The sequence below is a fragment of the Pezoporus flaviventris genome, unplaced genomic scaffold (genome assembly GCF_033815535.1).
Source record: "Pezoporus flaviventris isolate CSIRO_AGI_PZ_B2104156 unplaced genomic scaffold, CSIRO_AGI_Pfla_v1 ptg000035l, whole genome shotgun sequence".
NCBI classification, from domain to species: Eukaryota; Metazoa; Chordata; class Aves; order Psittaciformes; family Psittacidae; genus Pezoporus; species Pezoporus flaviventris.
The window spans coordinates 6,298,125-6,319,871 of record NW_026892583.1 but is presented as its reverse complement, the minus strand read 5'-3'; the positions used below and the strand labels follow the sequence as shown (position 1 = coordinate 6,319,871).

The following is a 21,747-nucleotide window of genomic DNA, read 5'->3' as shown; positions in this document are numbered from 1 at the left end:
AGGGGAAAAAAAGGCATACAAATGTCTTGTGTTTTCCCACACAAACAGTGGTTAGAAATTTACTATGCAATGTTCTTAAAAGTACTTTACTACTTGTATTTTTTAAGTGCATAAATCTTCATTTACTAAGGGGGTAGATAATGAGCTTTTAAAATTGATTAGCATTCCAACAATTACTGGAAGCCAGACAGAAGCCAACACATTCACATAAGGGCTACCACTGGCCTATTTATTATAAGCAGCAGCTCTGTCCTTTTGTCATTTTTTTGGGGGGAGTGAAGTGTATTTTTTGTTACTTTTCTTGTTTTGTTGGGGTTTTTGTGTGTGGTTTTTTTCCCTTTAGTTGAACTGAGAATATACCAGTAATGCTGACTGTATTTCTGCTATAAAGAAAACAAACCACTGTATTTCAGCAGATAAGTGTCATCTCAACAGCCCTGGGATTCATTATCAATAGTTACAGGATAGTTGTGGGCTGAGCTTCCAAACGAATCACCTAATAATGCTATTAATTTTAATTATTCCTCCAATCAATTTGGTTTGAAGACTTTTGCCATCCAACATAAAGTATCACAGGTTAGTTCAAAGCCCCATTTTCACCTTTAAGGCAGGCATTACTGCAATTATACGCATCACTTGTGATTTATCTGCCAAATTTTTAAAGAAAACCCTAGAAATAAATCTGATTAAATTACAGTAAAATCAAACCATTTTTCTTCATTCCCTATGATAGCTTTACCTCACCTGGTCAGAAACTCCTATATACTGCAACAGGAACATTTTGGTTATAAGCAACTTGAACATGCAATATTTCCAACTGCAAGTCTCATGGTCTGCAATAATAAATCAGTCAGGAATCTATTTAAAACTAGTTTATTTAGAACTAGCATACAGTTCATAAATAGATACTGCTTCCTCCACACTTGTGACGAAGAAGTTTTATGATAAGCTTCTCTGTTTCCAGTACATTTGAGAAGCTCCCCCAAAGTCACTGCTGAGAGCAAGCTCTGCACCAGATCAAAGTCATTATTTTGCACCTGGAGAAAGGCATAAACTGAACTCCAGTGAAAACTGGCCAAAATGGACTCTGATACAGGATGAGACACACACACTTTTCTGCTCAGTTTCTTCCAGTTAACATGCATCATTCAAACACTTAAAAGTTAACTTTTAGATCAGGGACATAACATTTTCCATCAAATACTTCAGGGAGATCATTTTATTTTGTTCTACTCATATGCACGTGGGGTTTAGAGCAGGTATATATATACTCACAACAAATATCATCAGGACAATGCAGCAGGATTTCTAGGCATAGCCTCCAAACCAATGGCAACCTGTATATTCCTCCCGTTGCCTTTACACTAATGTTCATGTGGTTAGGAGTGTTTTTAAGCCTTCAACCCAGAAGTATTTAGTGGGCCTTTTCAATTCTGTAACTGACGAACTCAACCTCAAACCAATCATGTGGTTTAGACTGTAAAAATATCGGTAGCGTGCTAGATATACAAGTCAGACAATATTCACCAAGTCCCTATTTTAGTGAAGACACTCAACTTATGAGGTATTTTAAACAGTGCAAAGTGCCCCCTCCAACTTCCCACAACTGTAAATTCAGGTTACTCTGCTTGTTCAACTTCAAGAACATTTTGGGTGCGGGGGAAAAAGGAAAAAGAAACATGCAAGAAGATTCTCAAAGCCGTAACACTCTTAGCCCTGAGCAGTTTAAAGATAGTGAAGGCAGATGGGTAGGAGGAAGTTATGTTGTTGTTGGCTGCTTTCTTGGAGTCAAGGCCACATTTACATGAAGCAATATAAAAAAATAAGACAATTAATCCCTACAGAAAGGGTTCTGCTTCATTTTACCCAGCCCCTCTTATTTCAGAGGGGGAGAAGTTTCACAGATCCATGAATATGGTGGCTTGCAGCTGGAGACAGTGTCATTAACAATGACAGCAGGCTTCAATTGTCAATTAGTTTCTTGGCTCTGATGTTGGCTTGCTCAATGCGTTCCCTGTTTGTATCAGCCTGAAAGAGACATTCACACGTCATTTGCAGACTTCTTGCAAAAGCATTTCAAAATTCAAACCCACAAACTTCTGCAATGCAGGGTATTATCACTGTGGCAGGCAGAAGGGGAGCCGCTTCAGTAAACTAGATGATCTAAGAAAAACCCAGTAGCATAACCTCTTATTGGGGGGTTCATTCAAACTAGGAGTCCTGTGTTAACATTGCAGGCTACCAGAAGTCACCCAGTCAAGCCTATGTATTCCCCAGGGGAGCTGGAATTTTACTTTCCTTTTTGTTTTTTTTTTTTATAAAAATAACTTCAGAATAGAACTGATGCTTTTAAGCTTAATACCGCTTTGTTTCTTTGAATGATACTGTCCTTTGAAGATTCACCTTTAACATTTTGATTTGGTTTCCACATTGTGCGATAGATTTCAAAGCACCTTTCAGCAGGAAAGGATAAATATCCTGAGACAGGTGCCAGTCTGAAAGCCAGGAATAACATTTCCACTTTTATTGCTGCTTTGTAAAGCAATTCTAACTCGTTTCTAAAATTTTACTAGTTAAGTTTGATCAGCAAGATTTATTCAAACCACTGAAATGAAAGTGTCAGGCCAAAACAGGTGCTTGAAACTACCAGAAAAACTATTGCTGCAAACAGTAACTCCCACTTGCAGTTAATCTGACCAAGCCAATTTCAGTCCACATGATAAAATGTAACAAATTCACACCTCATTTTAAACTGTTATTAAATTTTCTAGTGTTCTTTAAAATACTTGAATTTTACTTGGTAATCCTATCAGATCAGTGGTTTCAGGGAACAGTGAAAGACAATTAAGGCATCCTTCATAAAATCATGTTGATTGCATTATTAATGCCACAACTCAAATTTACTAGACAAACTGAGATGCTGACATTGGTACAACCAGCATTTGTGTCAGACTAACTGTATATTTGAGAAAAGTCTATTCCTCTCACTTTTAACCCTACTGGGCATTTAATGGTATCTTTAACTTCCCATTTTGTCTTAATTACATGGTTTTACAGCAATTGGTGTTCACTTCCGCTTTTTTTAAATCCTTAGTATACACTGTTCTTTAAAGCTTTGATTTCCTTTTTAAACAAGATGCCTGTATTCATTTCATAATGTGGGGATTTCTAAAATATGCCTAACTTCCTCATAAGATGCACCCCCCCCTATATATTTATATAGGATTCATCTGTTCTGGGAAGTTTGTCTTTAAAGCAGTAACATTTGAAAAAAAAATAAGTTACTGGCTATGCCTAACTCCATTTGCTGATGAGGGCAGACCTGTGCACCTACAAAACCTATTATTCCAAAGTCTCCCCAGTCCCAATATTAACCTGTCCATGAGAATTAGGGCAACGAATCACCTGGTTTTATTTCATGTCCAGTGATTAAAGCAACTTCTTAGGAATTCCAGAAGAATCTTGCTTTTGTCAAAAATACCTATTCCCTACCATGTACAAGATTTCCCTGCGAGCAAAAAATCCTCCAGTATGTTTGCCCTTTCAATCCTATCAAGCCTAGAAGTTCAGTGTTTTCGAGAGCAGACAGTGACCTGTGCTATATATTTAGGTTTCCTGACACTCTGAAGCACTTAAATTCTCAGCTATGCACCCAAACACCCAGATATCCCTTATCCAAATCACTGCAACCTGAACAATGGCATAATCTTGATGCATACTTACTGCAAATACATGTAGACAGAACAGTAAACCCATTCCTTGTAACTTCTCAGTTACAACCTAACCTCTAAGCAGAAGGCAGGGAACACCTTTGGCACTTACCTTTTCATTTATCCGGTCTATTTGTTTATTCTGGGCATCAATCTCATTGCCCATATCCAAAGCCATGTTTTTCAAATTCCCAAGAATGTTTCCCACTTGAGCAAGATTTTCATCCATTTCATCTTCTCTGGCATCATTTGTTATCCTGTTCAAATAATTAAAGACAATGTTTCTAGGAATCTAAAGCTTGCTTTTCCTTACCTAAAATTTACTTTAATACCAATTATTGTACCATTATACCCTGGCTCAAATACACTGCCTGTCAGATGTTCCCCCCCCCGCCCTTTTAGAACCCCACATGTTCCAAACAAGCAGCCCACTAAAAAGGTGTAAGCTAGTTAATGATTACAAAATAGCCTTGGAATTTAAAGTAACAGCTACCAGAGGAAGTTTAAGACATGAGGTTGTCTCAAATATACTTTATGACAGTGAAAGTCCTTGATATTTTTAAGTCTTCTCAATAAATGAGCATGAAGCTCTACAATCCTCACAGCCAGAAACAGACTAATACCACCAAGACGAAACAAATGGAAGTTTAAGATGAGCACTTCAATACTGAAAGTGCAAGTGTCTGCCATCTCCTGTTCAAGTAGGAACAATTCTTCCAAGCAGCAGTAAAAACACCTTACTATTTAGCAACTTACCCTAAAATGCATCTGAAAAGCTGACAACTTAGGATTCCTAGTTTTGAGATGAATATAAAGGAGCAAACCTTGTAATATATCCACCACTTGGTCCTCCAGCAGCCTGAAACTGCTGCTGATTTATTCTTCTTGGCTGCATGGATATCACATGATCTGCCGAGTTCTCATTTCCATCTCCCCAGGTTGCTTTATATACCTTGCTAGCCTCGAAGTTCTTTGTCCTGCTCCACAAAAATAAGAGATCTGAACTGTCACACCAGAAATATGGTTTCCTGACTGAACTTCTGAATTAATCTAGAATTTTCAGAAACATTTGTGCCTGAAAGAGATTAGATTTTGTATACACAAAGCCTTGTCTATGCAATGCGATTTCTTATATCATGACAGTAAAAACGTAACTGAGTTACTCTGGGACTGTAATTTCGTTTTAAGATTTAATATAAGCACAGCGATTTCCTTACATTAACATACTTTACCAGAAAAGGGGAAGCTTATGACAGTCACAGGAAAGCTCACACTGTCATAAGATAAAGTTACATTTATGACAGGAGTTAGTCTAGAGTCAGGATTTTCAGGGAAGAAATGGGGATTAGCAGAAGTAGCTACTCTATGCAAGAAAAACATTAATCTCTACTGTTTTTCTGTTGAACATTGTCTGTTGCTAAATCTTTCCTTTCAAAGTTATTGTTCCTCAGGTTAATTTTAATTATGGAATAACAGTAACCATGTTTAACTGGCTCCTTCATTTTGCAATTTGATTGTACTAACCCTATTAAAGCAACAAACCAGTTTACCATTACACTTTTAGCACATAATTCAGAAAAGAAATAAAAATAAAGCAGCACACTAACATGAAACAGTGTCAAGAATCAGACTCACAAAAGCAAGAGGGGAAGAAAATCTAGTGAAAAAATAACTGATCTAAATTGGGGTCAGTTTTTATGAACCCAAAAAACATTATCTTGAGAGAATATTCTAATGTTCACCTTGTTTGCTGGCATTTTCAGGTTTAAACTTTATAATCCAGACTCCACTGACATTTTTCTGCTTCTTTAAAAAGCCTGTGAGGAGAAATCTGTTGTGTCTTTCAGTGCATCTAAGTTTACAATTATTGGTAATCATTTTCCCTGTAGTGCCTTTCAATAGCCCAGACATTCACATTTGAGGAGGTGTCAATGTCATTAACTGCAGCTGCAATTAAAAAATATTCCCCTCATTCTGTTGGCACTTGTGTAATTGAAAAGGGAAATTGTGTTTCATAGGCCAGATGTTATAAAACGTAATCTAGTATGAATACATCAAGGAGAAGAAATGGAATAATTTATCAGTTCATAACGGAAGTGTTACAGCCAGCAGAACTCTAAAGAAACCTAAACTAGTCAATTCTAGGTCCTTGTGCATACACAGACTTAAACATCTCTTTAGGTAGGAGATTTTTATAGCAGGAGAGCTTTGTGTGCTTGGCTTCTGGATTAGCAAAGTCTTAGGTGCCAGAGGTAACTGAGGAATTTATTGAACAAAGCAAGTGGCCTGAAAACTACTTGCACAAAAGTAGACAGCTATAAACAAAACTGCTGCTCAAACTAAGCGGTTAAGAAACAAAGCTTCTCACCACCTGACTTTTTTAAGATCTGTTTTACAAATTACTATATATTCACTTTTCTCCTATTTCCATAGGCATAAGGCAATTTATACAGCCTGTCAAGCTAGCAAGGCCTCAAGCAGTTGTTCAACATTTCCACAGGAAATGCACTCCGTAGTACTTGACATTTTCTATTCACATGAGTATTAAAAGACACCACAGTCACACGGAGACGTACATGCAGGCATCATACACATGCAAGCACAAATCCAATAGAAGCATCACTTCAGACAGCTGGTTAAATTACATCTGCGCTAGTAAGACTGACCTTGTCCTAAAATCCGCTTTCACCAGTTAAGTGAATACAGCTTCTTATCCTAGTCTTCATTTTTAGAAAGCAAGCATCAGTGTTAGGAAAGAATGGAAAAGAAAGAATAGTAAAGACCAGCAAACTGGTAAATAGTTATTAGTACATAGATTATATTAGAGTGCTGCCAGTATTTCGTGTTTTCACACAGCTTTTATGCATAGTCTAAGCCTAGAAGAAATAAGCACTATTTAATTCAGCAAGCTTTCTGATTCAGCTTCATACTTTATGAAAACAAATGAAATGCTTTAGAGATAACTGGTTGACAAACAACTCTAACATTGACAGAAAAAACAATGTCCCAGATATATGAAAGGCATTCAAAGTTTCATCTTCTTCTCTGCCCTCTACTTACCTAGTAGATTTTTCTGCACATTATTGCCTGTTTTGGTACACAACATTATTTTTTATTGTTATCTGTGTACACCAAAGGACTGCCATAAGAATTAATGAACTCTGAGCTTGCTCAGTGTCAATAAGCTGCTTAGCTTCAGTGAAATAAAACTAACTACAGAAAACAAAGACTGAATGTGCCAAAATGCTCAATTCATCAGATTGATACAACTAATCAGTAAACACACCTATCTAGAGGTCAGGACAGAACCATCTGCATTTTCAAAGTACTAAAGCTCTAAGACTTTCAGCCTTAGAAGCCACACGTATCTATCCTCAAAGCATTATTCTGCTGGATAATGCAGACTCAGCTATTCCACGGAATTCTTACCTAGGTTTCTGCTACCTCTCAGTTGAATGATAGCTGGGTTTTGGATTGTTTTTCCCTCATGCTAAAGAGCTAAAAATGACCAAATACACACACACTATTCACTTCAGTGGTCACACTCTTAAAAGAGCTTTTATCTTCTTCACTTGGAAGAACTATGATCACATTTAATTCACACAACTCAATTTGATACTTTGCTGCTTAAAGATGTAGCTAGCACACCTCCAAAAATAAACGTTTTCCTTATATGACTGATTTCTGATAATTGTTTAGGCTGATTTGTACTGCTAAGCAACTAAACAAGTGCCATATAAAAGACACTCTTAACTGACTTGGTTATGGTAACCAGAACACTGATGTTCTAGAGGTACCATGAAGCAGGTCTACAAGAATTTATGTAATCAGTAATGAAACATTAAAGCTTTAACACCAATGTCTGTTCTCCTACTCTTCCTCCCTAAAGCATGAACGTTTTTTTTTTAATGCCTCGAGAATCGGTATTACTTTTCTTATTCAAAACAGAAGTTTTCCTACTTTTAAGTTAGTACAAAAGTACTTTTGTAGAGAATTATTTTCGGAGTCCAATTTCTAACACAGGCAGGCACTTAAATATATAGCTATCTGCAGTCCAATCTGGTCTCGTCCATATGGAGATTGTTAGTATTTCACCAAATAGAAACTTTAGAGGACCTTAGGGCAGAATTGTGCAGGATGTTACACAGCAGCTATATTTACAGTGACAGGGGCACAATATATGCAAGTTAGATGCAAGTAAGCTCTAGCTACCAATCCACAATTTTAAAAGGATGCATCTCTACAAACCAAAACAGCTGATCTTCCTAGAGAGTCAGCATTTTTTAATAAGCTCTTTTATTAGAGACCATCTCCTAGTACAGTAGCTATTGAGCTAGAACTTCAGACCCAATTACCAACTGAACTGACCTGTTGCAAGGACAGACACAGAGCCCACAACATTTGTTGAGCTCTGTCAGTGTCTTCTCAGCTTCTCTCACATCCTTATTTATCTGGTCCATGCCTTCTTCTATGCGATTTAGCTGTTCTGGAAGAGAAACAAGTAACCAGAATAAACATGGATTGGGGGAAATTAACACTCCCTTCAAGCAGGAAGCTTCAGTTCTATCTTCACAGTGAGATTAATGTTTTTTGTCTTTCCTGCCTTTTAGGACTTATTTATTTATTATTTATTACTGGAAGATATTCAGTGAAAAGTTTTGTTTACTACATAAAAAATATTTTCCCTATCCTTAAAAAAAGCACTTCAGTTGCTGCTTTTAGAATAAATGTAGTTTTCTGTGGTGGGAAGAAGAGCATCTCTAATAGAGCTGTATTACATTATAACTAATTCAGTCTCTCAATTACTTTAAAACCTCTTTACTACAAACACATCAGAATAACAAATAAGCAAGTCTCATTCTACATATGTAGTGTTTAATAACAGGTTCAGCAACAACTCTTGAATGATAATCCTTTTTCTTACAGTCATAAAATTGGGTGTTTTTTTAATGTTAGAGAGGAAGAAGGAAGAACTCACCTCCCTGTTCATCCAGCATGGTGATAGTTCTGATGCCAGCATCATGAGACTGCAGAAATAAATGTTCAGATATAAAATCTGATTTTAATACAGCAATGTGAAATCAGGTCTCTATAGTAAATTTGATAAGCCAAGCAAGTTCATAATAAAACACTGCTAGGAATAACTTCCATAGTAAAGCTATGCTAAGTTTCAAATGGATCCTATGGTAGGCTGATAACAATCATGCCTGGTGTGTTGGGTTTTTTTGTTTGTTTGTGGTGGTTTGTATTTGGTTGGTTGGTTTTTTTTTAAATTATTTTAACATTACAGTAAGATCACAAAATGGTTTGGGTTGGAAGGGATCTTAAAGCTCTTCTAGTTCCAACCTCCCTGCCACAGGCAGGGACACCTTCCACCAGATCAGGTTGATCCAAGCCCTGTCCAACCTGGCCTTGAATATTGCCAGGGACAGGGCAGCCACAGCTTCTCTGGGCAACCTGTGCCAGCGTCCCACCACCCTCACAGGTAAGAATTTCTCCCTAATCTCAGTCTACCTTCTTTCAATATTCAGATTGAACTACAATATCAATATCAAATAAAAAAGTAAATCTAGCTGTGCCTTATTTTGAAATGTGGCACTTCAGTTGATTCTTTATCCCTACACCCTTCAATAGGGCTAACACAGCCTTTAGTCCTTGGAAGGCAGAATAAAAGAAAGCAAAACAAAGCCTGCAAAACTGTTCATGAAAACTCAGCAGAAGAGATCAGGAAGAGGGTAGCCCATCACTAGTTTCAAAACTAAGCAAAAGAAATCAGCAGTGAGGAATATACCACTGCAGAACTCTTTGCTGGATTAAAGACTTGAATCTAGCATGTAAATTGCACCCATGCTTTACTATAAACTGGCAGCATAGGACTGTCTATTGTAGGAAATATTTTGGTTTATGAATCTCCAAACCATGACACCAAGTGAAATAATGATGGCTCATTACATGCTCTTAATGTTTGTGTTTAAGAAGTATTCATTATGCTGATTCAAATGCCTCACTGATAACATAGCATCTTCTGTTTCGTAGCAAACTGCTACCACCTGGACAGTGAGTACAGGCTCTAAAGCAGTAGTGACCAAACACTTCAGGGTCCTTACTCACTGGATTATTTTTTTTTGTGTTCTTACAACAACAACAAAGGGTCTCAAGTCTTCAGCACTTGAAGCCTGGGCATTAGCTCTGTCTCTGCTTAGTCTCTGGTTTCCATTTGTCTATGGTTTATCCACATACTAGCAAAATCATCTTGCTGAACCAGTTAAGCTTTGTTAAGTCTACCAGAGCTGACTATCAACCTTATCTTACTCCCTACCAACAGGATGCTCTCTATATTTTGAAATTACAGTATTGAAAATAAACTTTGTTATTTTTACAATGGGTTATGCACAACATAAAGGAACAGATTCCTCACACAATGTCACATGAACTCAAAATACAAATTTGTTTCAAGTCATGTATAAAGGTGTTAAGAGTTTAGTATCATACCTAGCTACCTTTAAAGTTAAAATTTACCAACAGATTGTAAGGTGTATGTAGAGAAGCCTGTTTACAACTGAAGGCAGCCCTACCCTCCACTACCCCACCCAACTAAGCCCTGCCCTCTTCCTCAAAGCAAGACATTTTCACACTGTTCACAGGCTAAGTGAGCTAAGAGAGAAACCAAAGATGCTATGAGAAGCAAATGACACAGCAGCCAAAGTTATTACTGACCACTGAAGAAGCCTTATTTTAACTAATCTGTAGCATTTGGAGATTAGGCCATTTTGCTTAAGAGGAAAACAGGTAGAAAGGAATTCTGTGATACGACTATACATAATGTAAAAAACATTAGGTTTAACTCATTCCAACTCTATTGCTGAATTAAAGCAGCAACTTGTAATAATGAAATGCGTGTCAAAAAGTTTGAGAAAGACAATAAAAGTGATTAAGATCACTTTGTGATAATTAACATGCTGCTTCTTAAATTAATAAATCCCCAGGGAATTCAAAAATGTTTCCTTACCTCAATGGCCAGGCCAAGAATCCTCCTTGTGCTTTCCAAAGACTAAAAACAGAATTTTAACATGAGTGTGTTAAAAGCGCATCAGTGTCCCAAAATCCTCTTCACCAGTTCATTACGGTAAAGCAATTAATATACAAAGGTTCATCAGCCTGCCTATATGTAGTACATTCCACATCACAGTGCCAGCATACTGGAGATTTTTTCAGTATGCTAGTAAGCCCTTGTTTTTTAGTACTTGTTTTTTAGTACTTTAGTACTTTGCTTATCCCACTGGAAAGTCATTATAAAAGAAAATATATTCAAATGAACTTTAGATCATTTGAATAAGCATGAAATATCAACATGGATTAAGAACACTGTAGGTACCCAGCCTGCATGGTCTCAGTAATCATGGCCGAGTGATCTGTACTCAGTCAGGGAGGTGGCTTTACAATTCAAAGGTTGAAATTCATTCTTACTGCTTGCAGAGGTCTTTACTCCAGTATTCACCAAGTAAAGTGAGAGTCTGAAACATGCAAGTATACCCTTGCAGGGTCACCACTCTGACTTAATACTTAGAAGATACTGTAATCTTGGCAGATAAGTAGTGTAAACCCAGATGGCTTCCTATAACAATTACCTCATTGGTGACCTGGTTGGCCCTCAGCTGGATTTCTTCAGGCGATAGTTCAGCCATGATGAGGAACTACTCCTTGTAAGTAATCAAGTTAAAGAGAATCTTCCCCCTGTGATAAAGAATAAAGGAATTACCAGTTAAGCATCAGAATCTCCTTCTATCAGTATTTTGAGTTGAAAGCAGAAGTAAGAAGTTCAAAGAATGAAAGCCTACAGAATTAATTCTGCTTAGAACACCACCTGGTTAGGACTAGAAAGTACTAGAAGAATTATTCAGCTGATAAGACGTAACTTAGGAGCTAAGAGAAATATAGGAACAATCAGTATGTGAAACAGTTTCCTTTACAAAACCTGGCTTGCAAAACATTTTTTGATAATTCCTCATTTTTACTTAAGCTAACAACAGATAGAAATTAAGTCTTAAAATAAAAAGCTTCTCCATGTTGGAAAAGCACACTGGTTTAGTCAGCAATCCAGAAAGAAATTAAGGAAAACATTTAAACTACTAGTATAAACTTCAAGTGTTCTTCCTGTTCCCTCTGGGGAATTTCAGCAGTCAGTCAGAAGGGGAAACACTTTCACTGACCAACCACCACCTAAAATGATTCTGGTAATGCTCGAGAAACAGTATGGTGAATCCCTCAAATGCAAGAGGACCTGCAGAAGCTCCAAATGGTATGCTTGCCGCTCTAGCGAAGGTTTTCAAATATATCATCTTTCTCTTATTAAGGATAGGATCAAGATGAAGCCCCAACACACTGTTATCAATATTGTAGCCAATTTCGGTTTAAAGTTTTATTAAACTGAGTAAGCGATAGCAGCTAAAACAGCGCCGGGTGCACTGCGGAGTCCCCCACTCCGCCCAAGACGCGCACACGCGGTCCCTGGGAGGTGGTCCTTTCTTTTTCGGTTCAAGGCCCCAGCCAATCCTGTCGCCCCTCCTCACTCGGATGTTGACATGGCTCTTCCCCATTGGTTCCCTTTGTTGCAGGGGGTCTCATTACCGAGAAGTTTCCAGAAGCTCCCAGAGGCTTCGAGAAGCGTCCACTGGAGCCTCCTCACCGTCGCAGCCCCCTCCCCTCCCCTCAAGCGCTGCAACAAGACACCACTTTGAGCGACCGAGCCCCTTTTTCTCTCTCACAATCCTGTGCAACAATACAACTGACCTCCCCCCCATTACTTACAGAGTACAACAGTTACAGAGTCAAAAAGGAGTATTGTTTCACGTAACGACAGCCACAGAGAGCCTCCCTCCCCCCAAACTTCTTCATGAACAAACCCCACACATTACACACACCGTTTTAACTTTTGCTATTAACAGGAGATACATTTTTCCCTGAAGAAACGAGGAAAAAGCAAGCCCATCAATAAATGTATTCTCATTAGAGCCAGGTTTTTCAGAGCTAAGAATATGCATTTTTGTTGGACGAACAGTAATAAAGCTGGCACTCCTAGCAATGGGAAAACTGAGCTCCCAGGCTATACAATAATTTAATGAGATACTACATAAACTGAGCAATAAGGAGCTTTTAAAATAAATTTTCCCCTTAACTTTTGATTAGTCCTTGCTCTTTCACATGAGTAGCTTTTAATTAAGTTCCCATAATCCACTGGAATCATTCCAAACATCCTGCTTGACTAACAGAAGTATGTTCCATTTTTCCCTATTAGATAGATTTTCTAGAAGACATAACATTAGTGACTGCTCTTAGAAGGGCAAATTTATGCAGACTCAGACAGCTGTTAGCTAGAGAAGGGATGCTGTTCACAGAAAGTGCACATCTCAGGGTGACTTGAAATCAAGACACCTAATCCCTTATAGCTGAAGTACTTCAGGATTTAGAGAATACTTCAGCAGGTTTGATCTTATGAAGATAAAATACCTCCTCAGCCTATGGCTACCAGTGTGGCTTCAGGAGTCAAGTAGCTATCAACACAAGTTCAGTTTTGCCACCATTAAAAAGTAATAAGATTAGACATTTTCACATAAGGCCTCTATTAGCTCAGTTTGCAGTAGTCCAATTTCACTACACAATCAGTGACTTTTCACTCACAGACTTAAGATCCTTTCATGATCTTAAGTCACTTTGAATTTGGGAATGTCTCTTCAGATGGTTTGCCCAGCTAAGGTCCAGTAAAGCAGGGTGAGGGAAGAAAGGACATGTTTTCACCAAGTTAGATTAAGCACCAAAAAATGACATCAGGCTGGTTCTTTGGGGGAGGCCTCACATTTATTTAATATTCAGAAACAGGATTAAGAGTCAATTATATAGGGGGACTGAAAAAGCAGTATCTGGATTACTGTAGCTGTTGCGGGCTTGACCAGCTTTCCCTGCTTCAGGTGCCACACAGTCAGGTACCTCTGCAACTTGGAGCCATAAAACACACATCTCATCTTGGACAGCAAAAAGAGAGAACATAACCCCACCCTGTGAATCATCAGCTTGCCAAGAATCCCATTACAACTGCATAACAGGGCCAGAAATACAGCTATGATCGCAAAGTGACTGGAGATTTCTTTTTCAGCAGCCCTGTTGTTCTGCTTCACTTTGCAGCTGTGGGTTCAGGCTGTCCGGTTCACATACCAGTGCAAGCATAACTGCTGGCTGTATGATGTAACCCTAGCTCAGAGGCTCTGTTCGAGTTACCCAATAACCATACTACAGCCAACACTACACAAATCAGTAACAGTTTCTTTGCTTTTGAGGCAGGGACATAACAGTAATATTCTCAAACATGGTTAAGAAGGATTTATAAATTAAATCTAACAGGTAATAAGACCCTTAAGTTTGAATGCATGTTTGCAAATACATTATAATACTAACTGCATGCCAGGAAAGAACCCAGAATCTGAAGAAAGAATGTATACTTTACCAAGCCAGATACTGAGTTTTGTGTTTTACTCAATACTGACAGAACACCATCCTGTACTACTAGAACCACAAATTCATGGAGAAGCCATTGAAAAACCAACCAGCAGCAATACTGAAGGAGAAGAAAAGAGACAACAGTCAGCACTTCCAATTCCCAAGCCAGTAGTTCTTGATGGTAAAGTTTGGAAGGTAACATATTACTGGCAAGTGACAGTTGTAAATTAACTTCAGGGCTGAAGCTCACATACACTTGAACTAAATCCACCCTGGGCTTGACAACCATGATGTTAATAAAGTCCTATGAAAGATAATGCCATGCTGAAATCTGATAGTAATTACAAGAAGAGACATAGCAGTTACATGAAAAGCTACCTCATGTATTGTTACCTATCAAACTATTCCCCCCAAGCTTTGTCCTATTTATGTTAGCTCATTAAAGAGCTGTCAATTCATTATTTGACAGAAATAAGTTAGTAGTAACACACAAAACTAGGTGTCTGTAACTGTATCTGACACCAGACAACATCTTGAAAACATAAGCACTTGCCACTGAATCTACCAGTTCTAAAGGTGGCAAGCAAGCTTTCTGTTCCCCTAGCTTGCTCACATCTTCCTGAACAAATCTGCTACCAGGCAGCGAGAAGTTCCATGGAAACCCACAGCATTCCTCCAACTTTCTCCCTAAATCAATGGTATTTCATCTTGAAGCTGTTTATGACTTACCTAGCACAAGAAATACATCTGCAAAATAGGAAGGAAAAAAAACCCCAACCATCTACACAGCTGACACCCATAATTAAGAGAAAAAAAATTACATCCAGGATTCTTCAGAGCTGAGGCATGCATGTGCTTATCTTCTGATGCTCATATCTGGCCACTTGTAGCATTTTGCCTCTTGTGAGGTGAAAACAATCTGAAGTGATAGCTCATATGCCCAATTTACAATTGCTAGAATAACTGACCTATGTGGGAGGATGTTAAACCATTCAGAACACTTGGTTAAGGGACAAACACTCTGACAATCTTTCATCACAGATAATAGGGTACAGTTACTTACTCGTCTTGCAAGATATCTGTAAACAATAAGAACATTCAAGATGTGGTCATTTGTATTGAAATAATAGTTTGGCTATTCCAACAGAACACATACATAGCCAAATGAACACATACATAACGAAAGAACGCTCATCATCTTTTGCCTAGGAATCATGAAGCACCCACTAAGGTAGCCAGCTCTTAATCCTGTTTCTGAATATTAAATAAATGTGAGATCTTCTCCCAAAGAACCAGCCTGATGTCATTTTTTGGTGCTTAATCTAACTTGGTGAAAACATGTCCTTTCTTCCCTCACCCTGCTTTACTGGACCTTAGCTGGGCAAACCATCTGAAGAGACATTCCCAAATTCAAAGTTGGGACTGAGCTGCCTTAAATAAACCTCATGAAAGGATCTTAAGTCTGTGAGTGAAAAGTCACTGATTGCGTAGTGAAATTGGACTACTGCAAACTGAGCTGTTATATGACAAAACTATTTTATATCCAAGACATGAAGATTCCTCAGGGACAGAACACTTGATATAGCTAAAGTGTTCCTGGAATGTATTTTTATTGTAATGTAAGATTTGCTAAGGTAAGCATTTATTTTTACATCCATGGACAATGCCCATTAATCCCAGCCACAAATTAACCAAAGAAATAAGACAGCCTACAAAGAGACTTCATATTTACAACTTTCTGCCATTTCACTTTATTTTCTAAGTGATAAGTTCTAAACAAGAGACCAATGTGCCTAAATACAAAGCAGAAATCCTTTAAAGAAAGGATGAGTAATAAGGTGATGTCACCTTTATTTACTTTCTGTTATTAAAAAGTACTCTGCACTATTTACTCAAGTTATCAGACTGCAAGGATTAAAGTTAAACACATTTCAGTGCAATTCCCCCTCTATCCCTTGCATGGGAGAACCTGGCACCTACAAACTATGCAGAACTAACCTTGCTCCAAAAAATACATTTTCTTGAAGTAATGGGCCTCATTAAATTTCTCTACCAGGGAACTAAGAAGACTGCACACAACATCATCTTAACTATCACTGTCTTAAAAAAAAACCAAACCAAGATTCATCAAGAACCAAAAGCATCAAGGAAATAAACACAGGGCCTGGAAATCCTATAAACCTCTTTTCTGCCATTCTTTTTATTTTTGAGATTGTGGGACAGAAAGTTCTCCAGAATTCCAATTCCAACCACAAGCTTTAGATTAAAGGTTCTCTCTCCACAAGACTGCTCATAATGTGCTAAGCCTATAAGCTCACTATTGTAACACATATTGAAATCAGAATATTATGGTCTAAGTCAGTTGAGGATGGATTAGATTTAAGTTATTGCCATCTCTTGAACAAGAAGAAACAAAGAAATTAATGTCTCCACATATTTTTTTCCACTTATTAAACCTTTATTCATGGCTCCAAAAACCCTGAAAAACCTTCAATGTACTCTCCTATTTGGAGCTGTTAGGTTGGAGAATGCTGAGGAAGAGACACAGCAAAGATGATTCTACAGAACTGCTTAAAAGCTCAAGATATTTCCTTCAAAAGAATAAGGGACATGACAAGCACTTTGGGGATGATCTTCGAATGATACCAGACCCATTTGAAGTATCACTGGCTTACAGATCTTCATTTGGTTAACCAACACACCCATATAGCAGCTGAAGCATTTTAGTAGGTTGTCTAGCCCAAAAAAACTGTAATGTGACAGATACCAATGTGAGCTATGGCTGTGTCTGTATTAGCAGCAGGGTGATACTCAGGGACTATAGTGCATATTTTCATTTGGGGAAAAGTGCTGCTCATACTATCACATTTCAGATGGATCAGTTACAAGTATTTATTTAATAAGAGTCCTACACCAACCCCAAATACTTAATCCCAACATCTGCCAAGCTATCTCCTTCATAAGACTGAGTACAATAAGAGCAAATTCAGTGCTAGTAATACCTACAGTGACCTACTGCCTGCATGTACAAGTCTCCAAGTGTAAATTACCTGCTTGTGAACAGGAAGCTAAGACAGTATGGCTTTATCCAAGCTCTCTGTCTGGGAGTGTCTGAGAACAGACATTAAAAACTTTGGAAAAAAACCACCCTAAGGCATTTGAATGGACAGAGCCTCAAGATCAAAGTATGCAGCCAGCAACAACAGAGTCATCTTTGCCACCTGTCTTCTCAGTGAAAAAGACCAATATGGAATCTTTGCTGTCTAAGTCATTGATTTGAGATGCTTCTCTGCACCACTACAGGTTTTCCCTACAAGTGTTTTTTCATTCAAAATTGCTTGTACACTGGATGCCAGCTATTTATCCTAACACTCACTTTCCAATGTAAACAAGTTTCAAAAGCCGTAACAGTGAGGTCACATGGTCTTTTCAAGTGTTTTTCAATCCCAGATCATCTTCTGAGGCTTCCAAAGTCCTGACAGCTATAGTAGGCAATTTACATGCTGTTTGAATGTGCTTTTCTTCAGCACTAGTTGAAAAGCAATTCTAAGGCTTATTAGCGTCAGGAAAAAAAAAGATAATTTACTTCCTTGGTTTACAACAGTTATACCATATTCTGGCTGTGCTACCCAAGGCACTCAAAACCAGTAAGAATTGTCTTACCAATCTTTGTGAGTTAAGCCAAGTGCAGGACACCACAAGGCCTTGAAAAGTGCTTGCTCAACTGCAATTACACAGCCCACATCTGGAAAAGAAATGTAAGGAGGGAAATGCTGTCAGGAGTGACAAGTTTTCTTAAGCCAGACAGGTCAACATACACCAGACCAATCAATTGTTCTTACTGCTTGCACTTTCACAACCCCACCTTGAATGACTGTAAGATTTTTGTCCTGCATCTCTGGCTGACATAGAACACTTGTATGCCTCTGACAGACTCAGTGCCTTTCAGAAATTTGCCATAAGTCCATCACATTTGCTAAATACCATAAATTAATTCCCTACTTGCCATTTAGGGGTCCTCTGTTAGAACCTAAGCCCTTCTCTCTCAAGTTCTACCATGGCTCTAATCAGTATCACTTAACTTTTCTTCCTCTTCACTGATAACCCTAAACTAGAAGTTAAGCACAAATGTTTCTCTTTTTTGTTTTCCTGTTAAATATATTTGTGTATCATCAAAAATACACAGCAGGCTGTGTCTTAGTGCCTGGTTCCATAAATGGAGAATAAGAGGTTCACAATTTTCTCGTGAGTAGGAAGTGAGATGAAGAAACAAGTGTAATATTTTTGGCCACAAAAAAAAAATATATGTGAGACCTAAAAGTTGGGATAAGATTATCTCTTTGATACCAAAACCATAAATTTTATTACATTTGCCTTCTAGAATAATTTGTCTGTTAAAAGAGCTATTTCCAAGTTGAGAGTGAAAACCACGTAACTCCCACAAAGTGTTCCAGCAAGACCTCATGCTGACATCTTCATGTTGTTTTCCTTTTCAAAATCTAATGGAAGTTTATGGCAGCCAGGAACTAAATGTAACAAGGTGGAGTGAAAAACTTTCACATGTATTGTGAAGTTATTTTTGTGAAGTCATTATATGAAACAATCCTCCTATATTTCTAAATATATTTGACTACTTCATTTCAGATAAAGCAGAAAGTAATACTTGTACTTTATTCTTTTAACATGATCTACTGGTAAGAATACCAAAGCATTAAGCCTTAAAATCCTGTTATTCCCAGTTCACTAGTTCCTTCTTTGCATGTTTCATATACATACTGGAGAAGAAACTTTAAATAATAGCTTCTAACTAATACATCTAAAAGTATGATTGAGAAATGCAGCCTATACCTCCTTTTGAGTAATCTTAGCAGAAAGGTAGGAACTAGATGATACAACCCTGCTGTTGCAAAACTTGACTGAAAGCCATTATCTTACGAGCTGTACTTTAGGCATCAATGAATTGGTGCAGCCTCAGGTAAACATGTACGCTCTCTCAGTTCCTCCTCTTATAAAGCAAGATGTTGCCTTGCCCAAAATACAGAAAAATTCATGAAATAATATTCCTAGAAAAAAAGAAATTTCCATGCATTCTTGCAAAAAAGTAAAATTTAGATAGTTTACAAACTAGATGATTTTATGGTGAGGGTTTTTTTTTTTAATCTTGCCAATTCTTCATATCACTAACACATAAGGAGTTGTTTTTATTAAACCCTTCCTTAACACAAATAGCTATCCTACTTGTTAGTCAGCTGAAATTCACCCCAGCTAATACAGGGTGGTACAAGGTGTCAACACCAAGATGTACTCCTCCACACGATTAGGCATACAAGATAAATGAATAAAGCATCTGTGACCCTGGGGAAAAGGCCAGAGCCCAGAACAAGACACTACTCTGCATGCTTCCTGCTTTCTCTTATCAGCTTCCTGACCACACTGCACAGAGGCGATAGCGCAAAGAATAGGCGCTAGGAATGCCACCTCCTCTGTGCAGTCCCATACTTGTCTCAACAATTCATTTTTGTCTGGCTGGAAAAGCCTCGTGATACCTTCTTTAAATCAGTCACTCACCAATACCAAGTAACAATTAACCCTAGATCCGTATGCAGACATGGACTGATTCCTTTTCTTCTAATCACACAAACCGTGCTATGTAATATGCTACATCAAAAAATGTACAGCAGGGGAGGTCAGACGTATAGATTAGTTACTAAAGTGTCAATAAGCAATTAATTGTGCAAGTCACTGAATCAAGCAATTGACATCACAGGATGCTTTCCCTTTATCCCTAAATACCTTCCTACATAGCTGTTTTCTCTGTTTATGGAGAAGCAAAGCAACACCCAGCTGCTTACTTCTGACCACTGGAGACCCAGTGCCCTTATTAAGAGGGTGAAAAAGGGGAAGGTAAATAGCTAGAGAAGTTGCATAAAGAAATATCCAAAGTTTCTTCAGCTTGTTTACTTAGGTTGTTGAATCATGTGTGGTAATTTGGCAACCTTCATTGCATAAAACAGAAAGGAAAAAATAAAGGAAAAAGTGAAAAATAAAGTTGACTCTACATTAGCTTCCCAGAACTGCCAAGGGCTTCAAGAGGTACATTAGGAAACGCACAGTTTACTTCTGGCGATTATTGTTTACTATGTACCACAACAGCATCTTGCTGGTTAGTCCAAAGCAGTGGGGCACACCAGTTCAAGGGCTCTCGACAAGCAAGAAACACACCCGAACATAGCACCTATGCTCCTCGCAGGGAGAGCCGGCCGAGGCCTTCCACCACTCGACAAGGCGAGCGCAGCCCACGGCTCAGCCCGTGGCCCCTCCCGAGCCGCCCGTAGCCCGCCGCGGCCCGGCCGCCCCGTTACCCCGCGCCAGCTCTCAGGCCCAGCAGCCGAGGCAGGGCGGCACTCACAGGGCCAGCGAGGCCAAGACCGCCCCGACCCGCGAAGGCCCCCACCACAGCCGAGCCGAGCCAAGCCGAGCCTGCCCCGCGCGGGGCGCTACGCGGCAGAGAGGCGGCCACAGACCGGATCCACCGGCAGCCGCCCCGCCCGAGGCGCAGAGAGCCGGCAAGCCCCAGCCGCCAGACACCTACCGGCACCACCGCCGACCGCAGACTCCCTCACACGCACCGCTCTCAAACGGAGCCGTGGCGAACCGCGCCACCCTTTACGCGCCCATGTCCCTCCCTCACGCCCGGCCCCGGTGCCGACCGCGAGAGCGCAGCTCCACGCGCCCGGAAGCGGGAACCGGCACCGCCCACAGGAGGGGCAGTACACGCCACACCCGGCATGGCGGGACGCCCCCATACGTGGGTGACGTCAGGCTGCGTACACCCAAGATGGCGCCCAGCTCCGCCCCTGAGCTGTGGGTGTGCGGTGTCGGTGCTGTCGCCGCCCCGCTGGCGTCGTGGGGCTGGTGCGGTCCACGTGTATGGGGGTGTTTCTGCGGGCACCGTGCTGCACATGAGGAGGACGCGTGTCAGCCCCTCGCCCGTTACCAGAGAGAATGAGGGCGGAGTGAGAAAATTGCCGTTTGGAATCACAGACCTCGCTTTGCAGAGCTGAGGTGGGCAGCCCTTCCGAGGTGTGCTCCTTCTCGGGCCTGGGTGACTTCTTCCCTGTTCAGCTGCCCTCAGGACCCCACCGCAGGGCAGCTCCCTCGGAGCGCCGCACGGAGGTCTCACACCATTGAGGCCCGCAGCAGCTTTACGTGGCTCTTGGAGCCAGTGTGGTGCAGGACAATGTCAAACACTTTGCACAAGTCCAGGTAGACATCAACTGCTTTGCCCCTGTCCATCAGTTCTGTAGCCCCATCATAGAAGGCCACCAATTGGCCTTGTTGAAACCATGTTGAATGTCACAAACCACCTCGCTGTTTTTCACATGCCCTAGCATGGTTTTCATGAGAATGCGCTCTATCCTGTTTCTCACCCATGTTTTATAATGTCATGCATTAATGTTGCCCAGGTGGGGAGATCTCTGTGCATTAGAACTTTGTCTTGATCATAATCAGCAATACCTCTTATGGCCAATAAAGCATTAAAGTC

At 39.6% G+C, this 21,747-nt stretch overlaps 1 protein-coding gene across 2 annotated transcripts; it reads right to left on the bottom strand.

Annotated features, from left to right (window-relative positions):
• Positions 1-857: 857 nt before the first annotated feature.
• On the bottom strand, positions 858-20,941 carry SNAP23 (synaptosome associated protein 23). Of its 2 annotated transcripts, none has more exons than XM_061462386.1 (8): positions 20,794-20,941; positions 11,339-11,444; positions 10,720-10,761; positions 8,689-8,737; positions 8,079-8,196; positions 4,535-4,687; positions 3,823-3,967; positions 858-2,028 (listed from the first exon to the last, which is right to left on the bottom strand). In XM_061462386.1, exons 2-8 carry the CDS (start codon positions 11,393-11,395, stop codon positions 1,963-1,965), a joined length of 630 nt encoding a protein of 209 aa, XP_061318370.1. In that variant the 5' UTR covers positions 11,396-11,444; positions 20,794-20,941; the 3' UTR covers positions 858-1,962. The 2 variants fall into 2 exon arrangements, with proteins under 2 accessions (XP_061318370.1, XP_061318371.1); XM_061462387.1 differs by having other exon boundaries at positions 20,831-20,859.
• Positions 20,942-21,747: the final 806 nt, after the last annotated feature.

Bases quoted from the DNA above. Each gene is read 5' to 3' on its own strand.
- SNAP23 (XM_061462386.1), bottom strand. From the start codon at position 11,395: ATGGCTGAACTATCGCCTGAAGAAATCCAGCTGAGGGCCAACCAGGTC. The intron at 10,762-11,338 runs GTAATTGTTATA...TTCTGTTTTTAG, and splicing joins CCAACCAGGTCACCAATGAG to TCTTTGGAAAGCACAAGGAG. The intron at 8,197-8,688 runs GTGAGTTCTTCC...TTTCTCTTCCAG, and splicing joins CATGCTGGATGAACAGGGAG to AACAGCTAAATCGCATAGAA.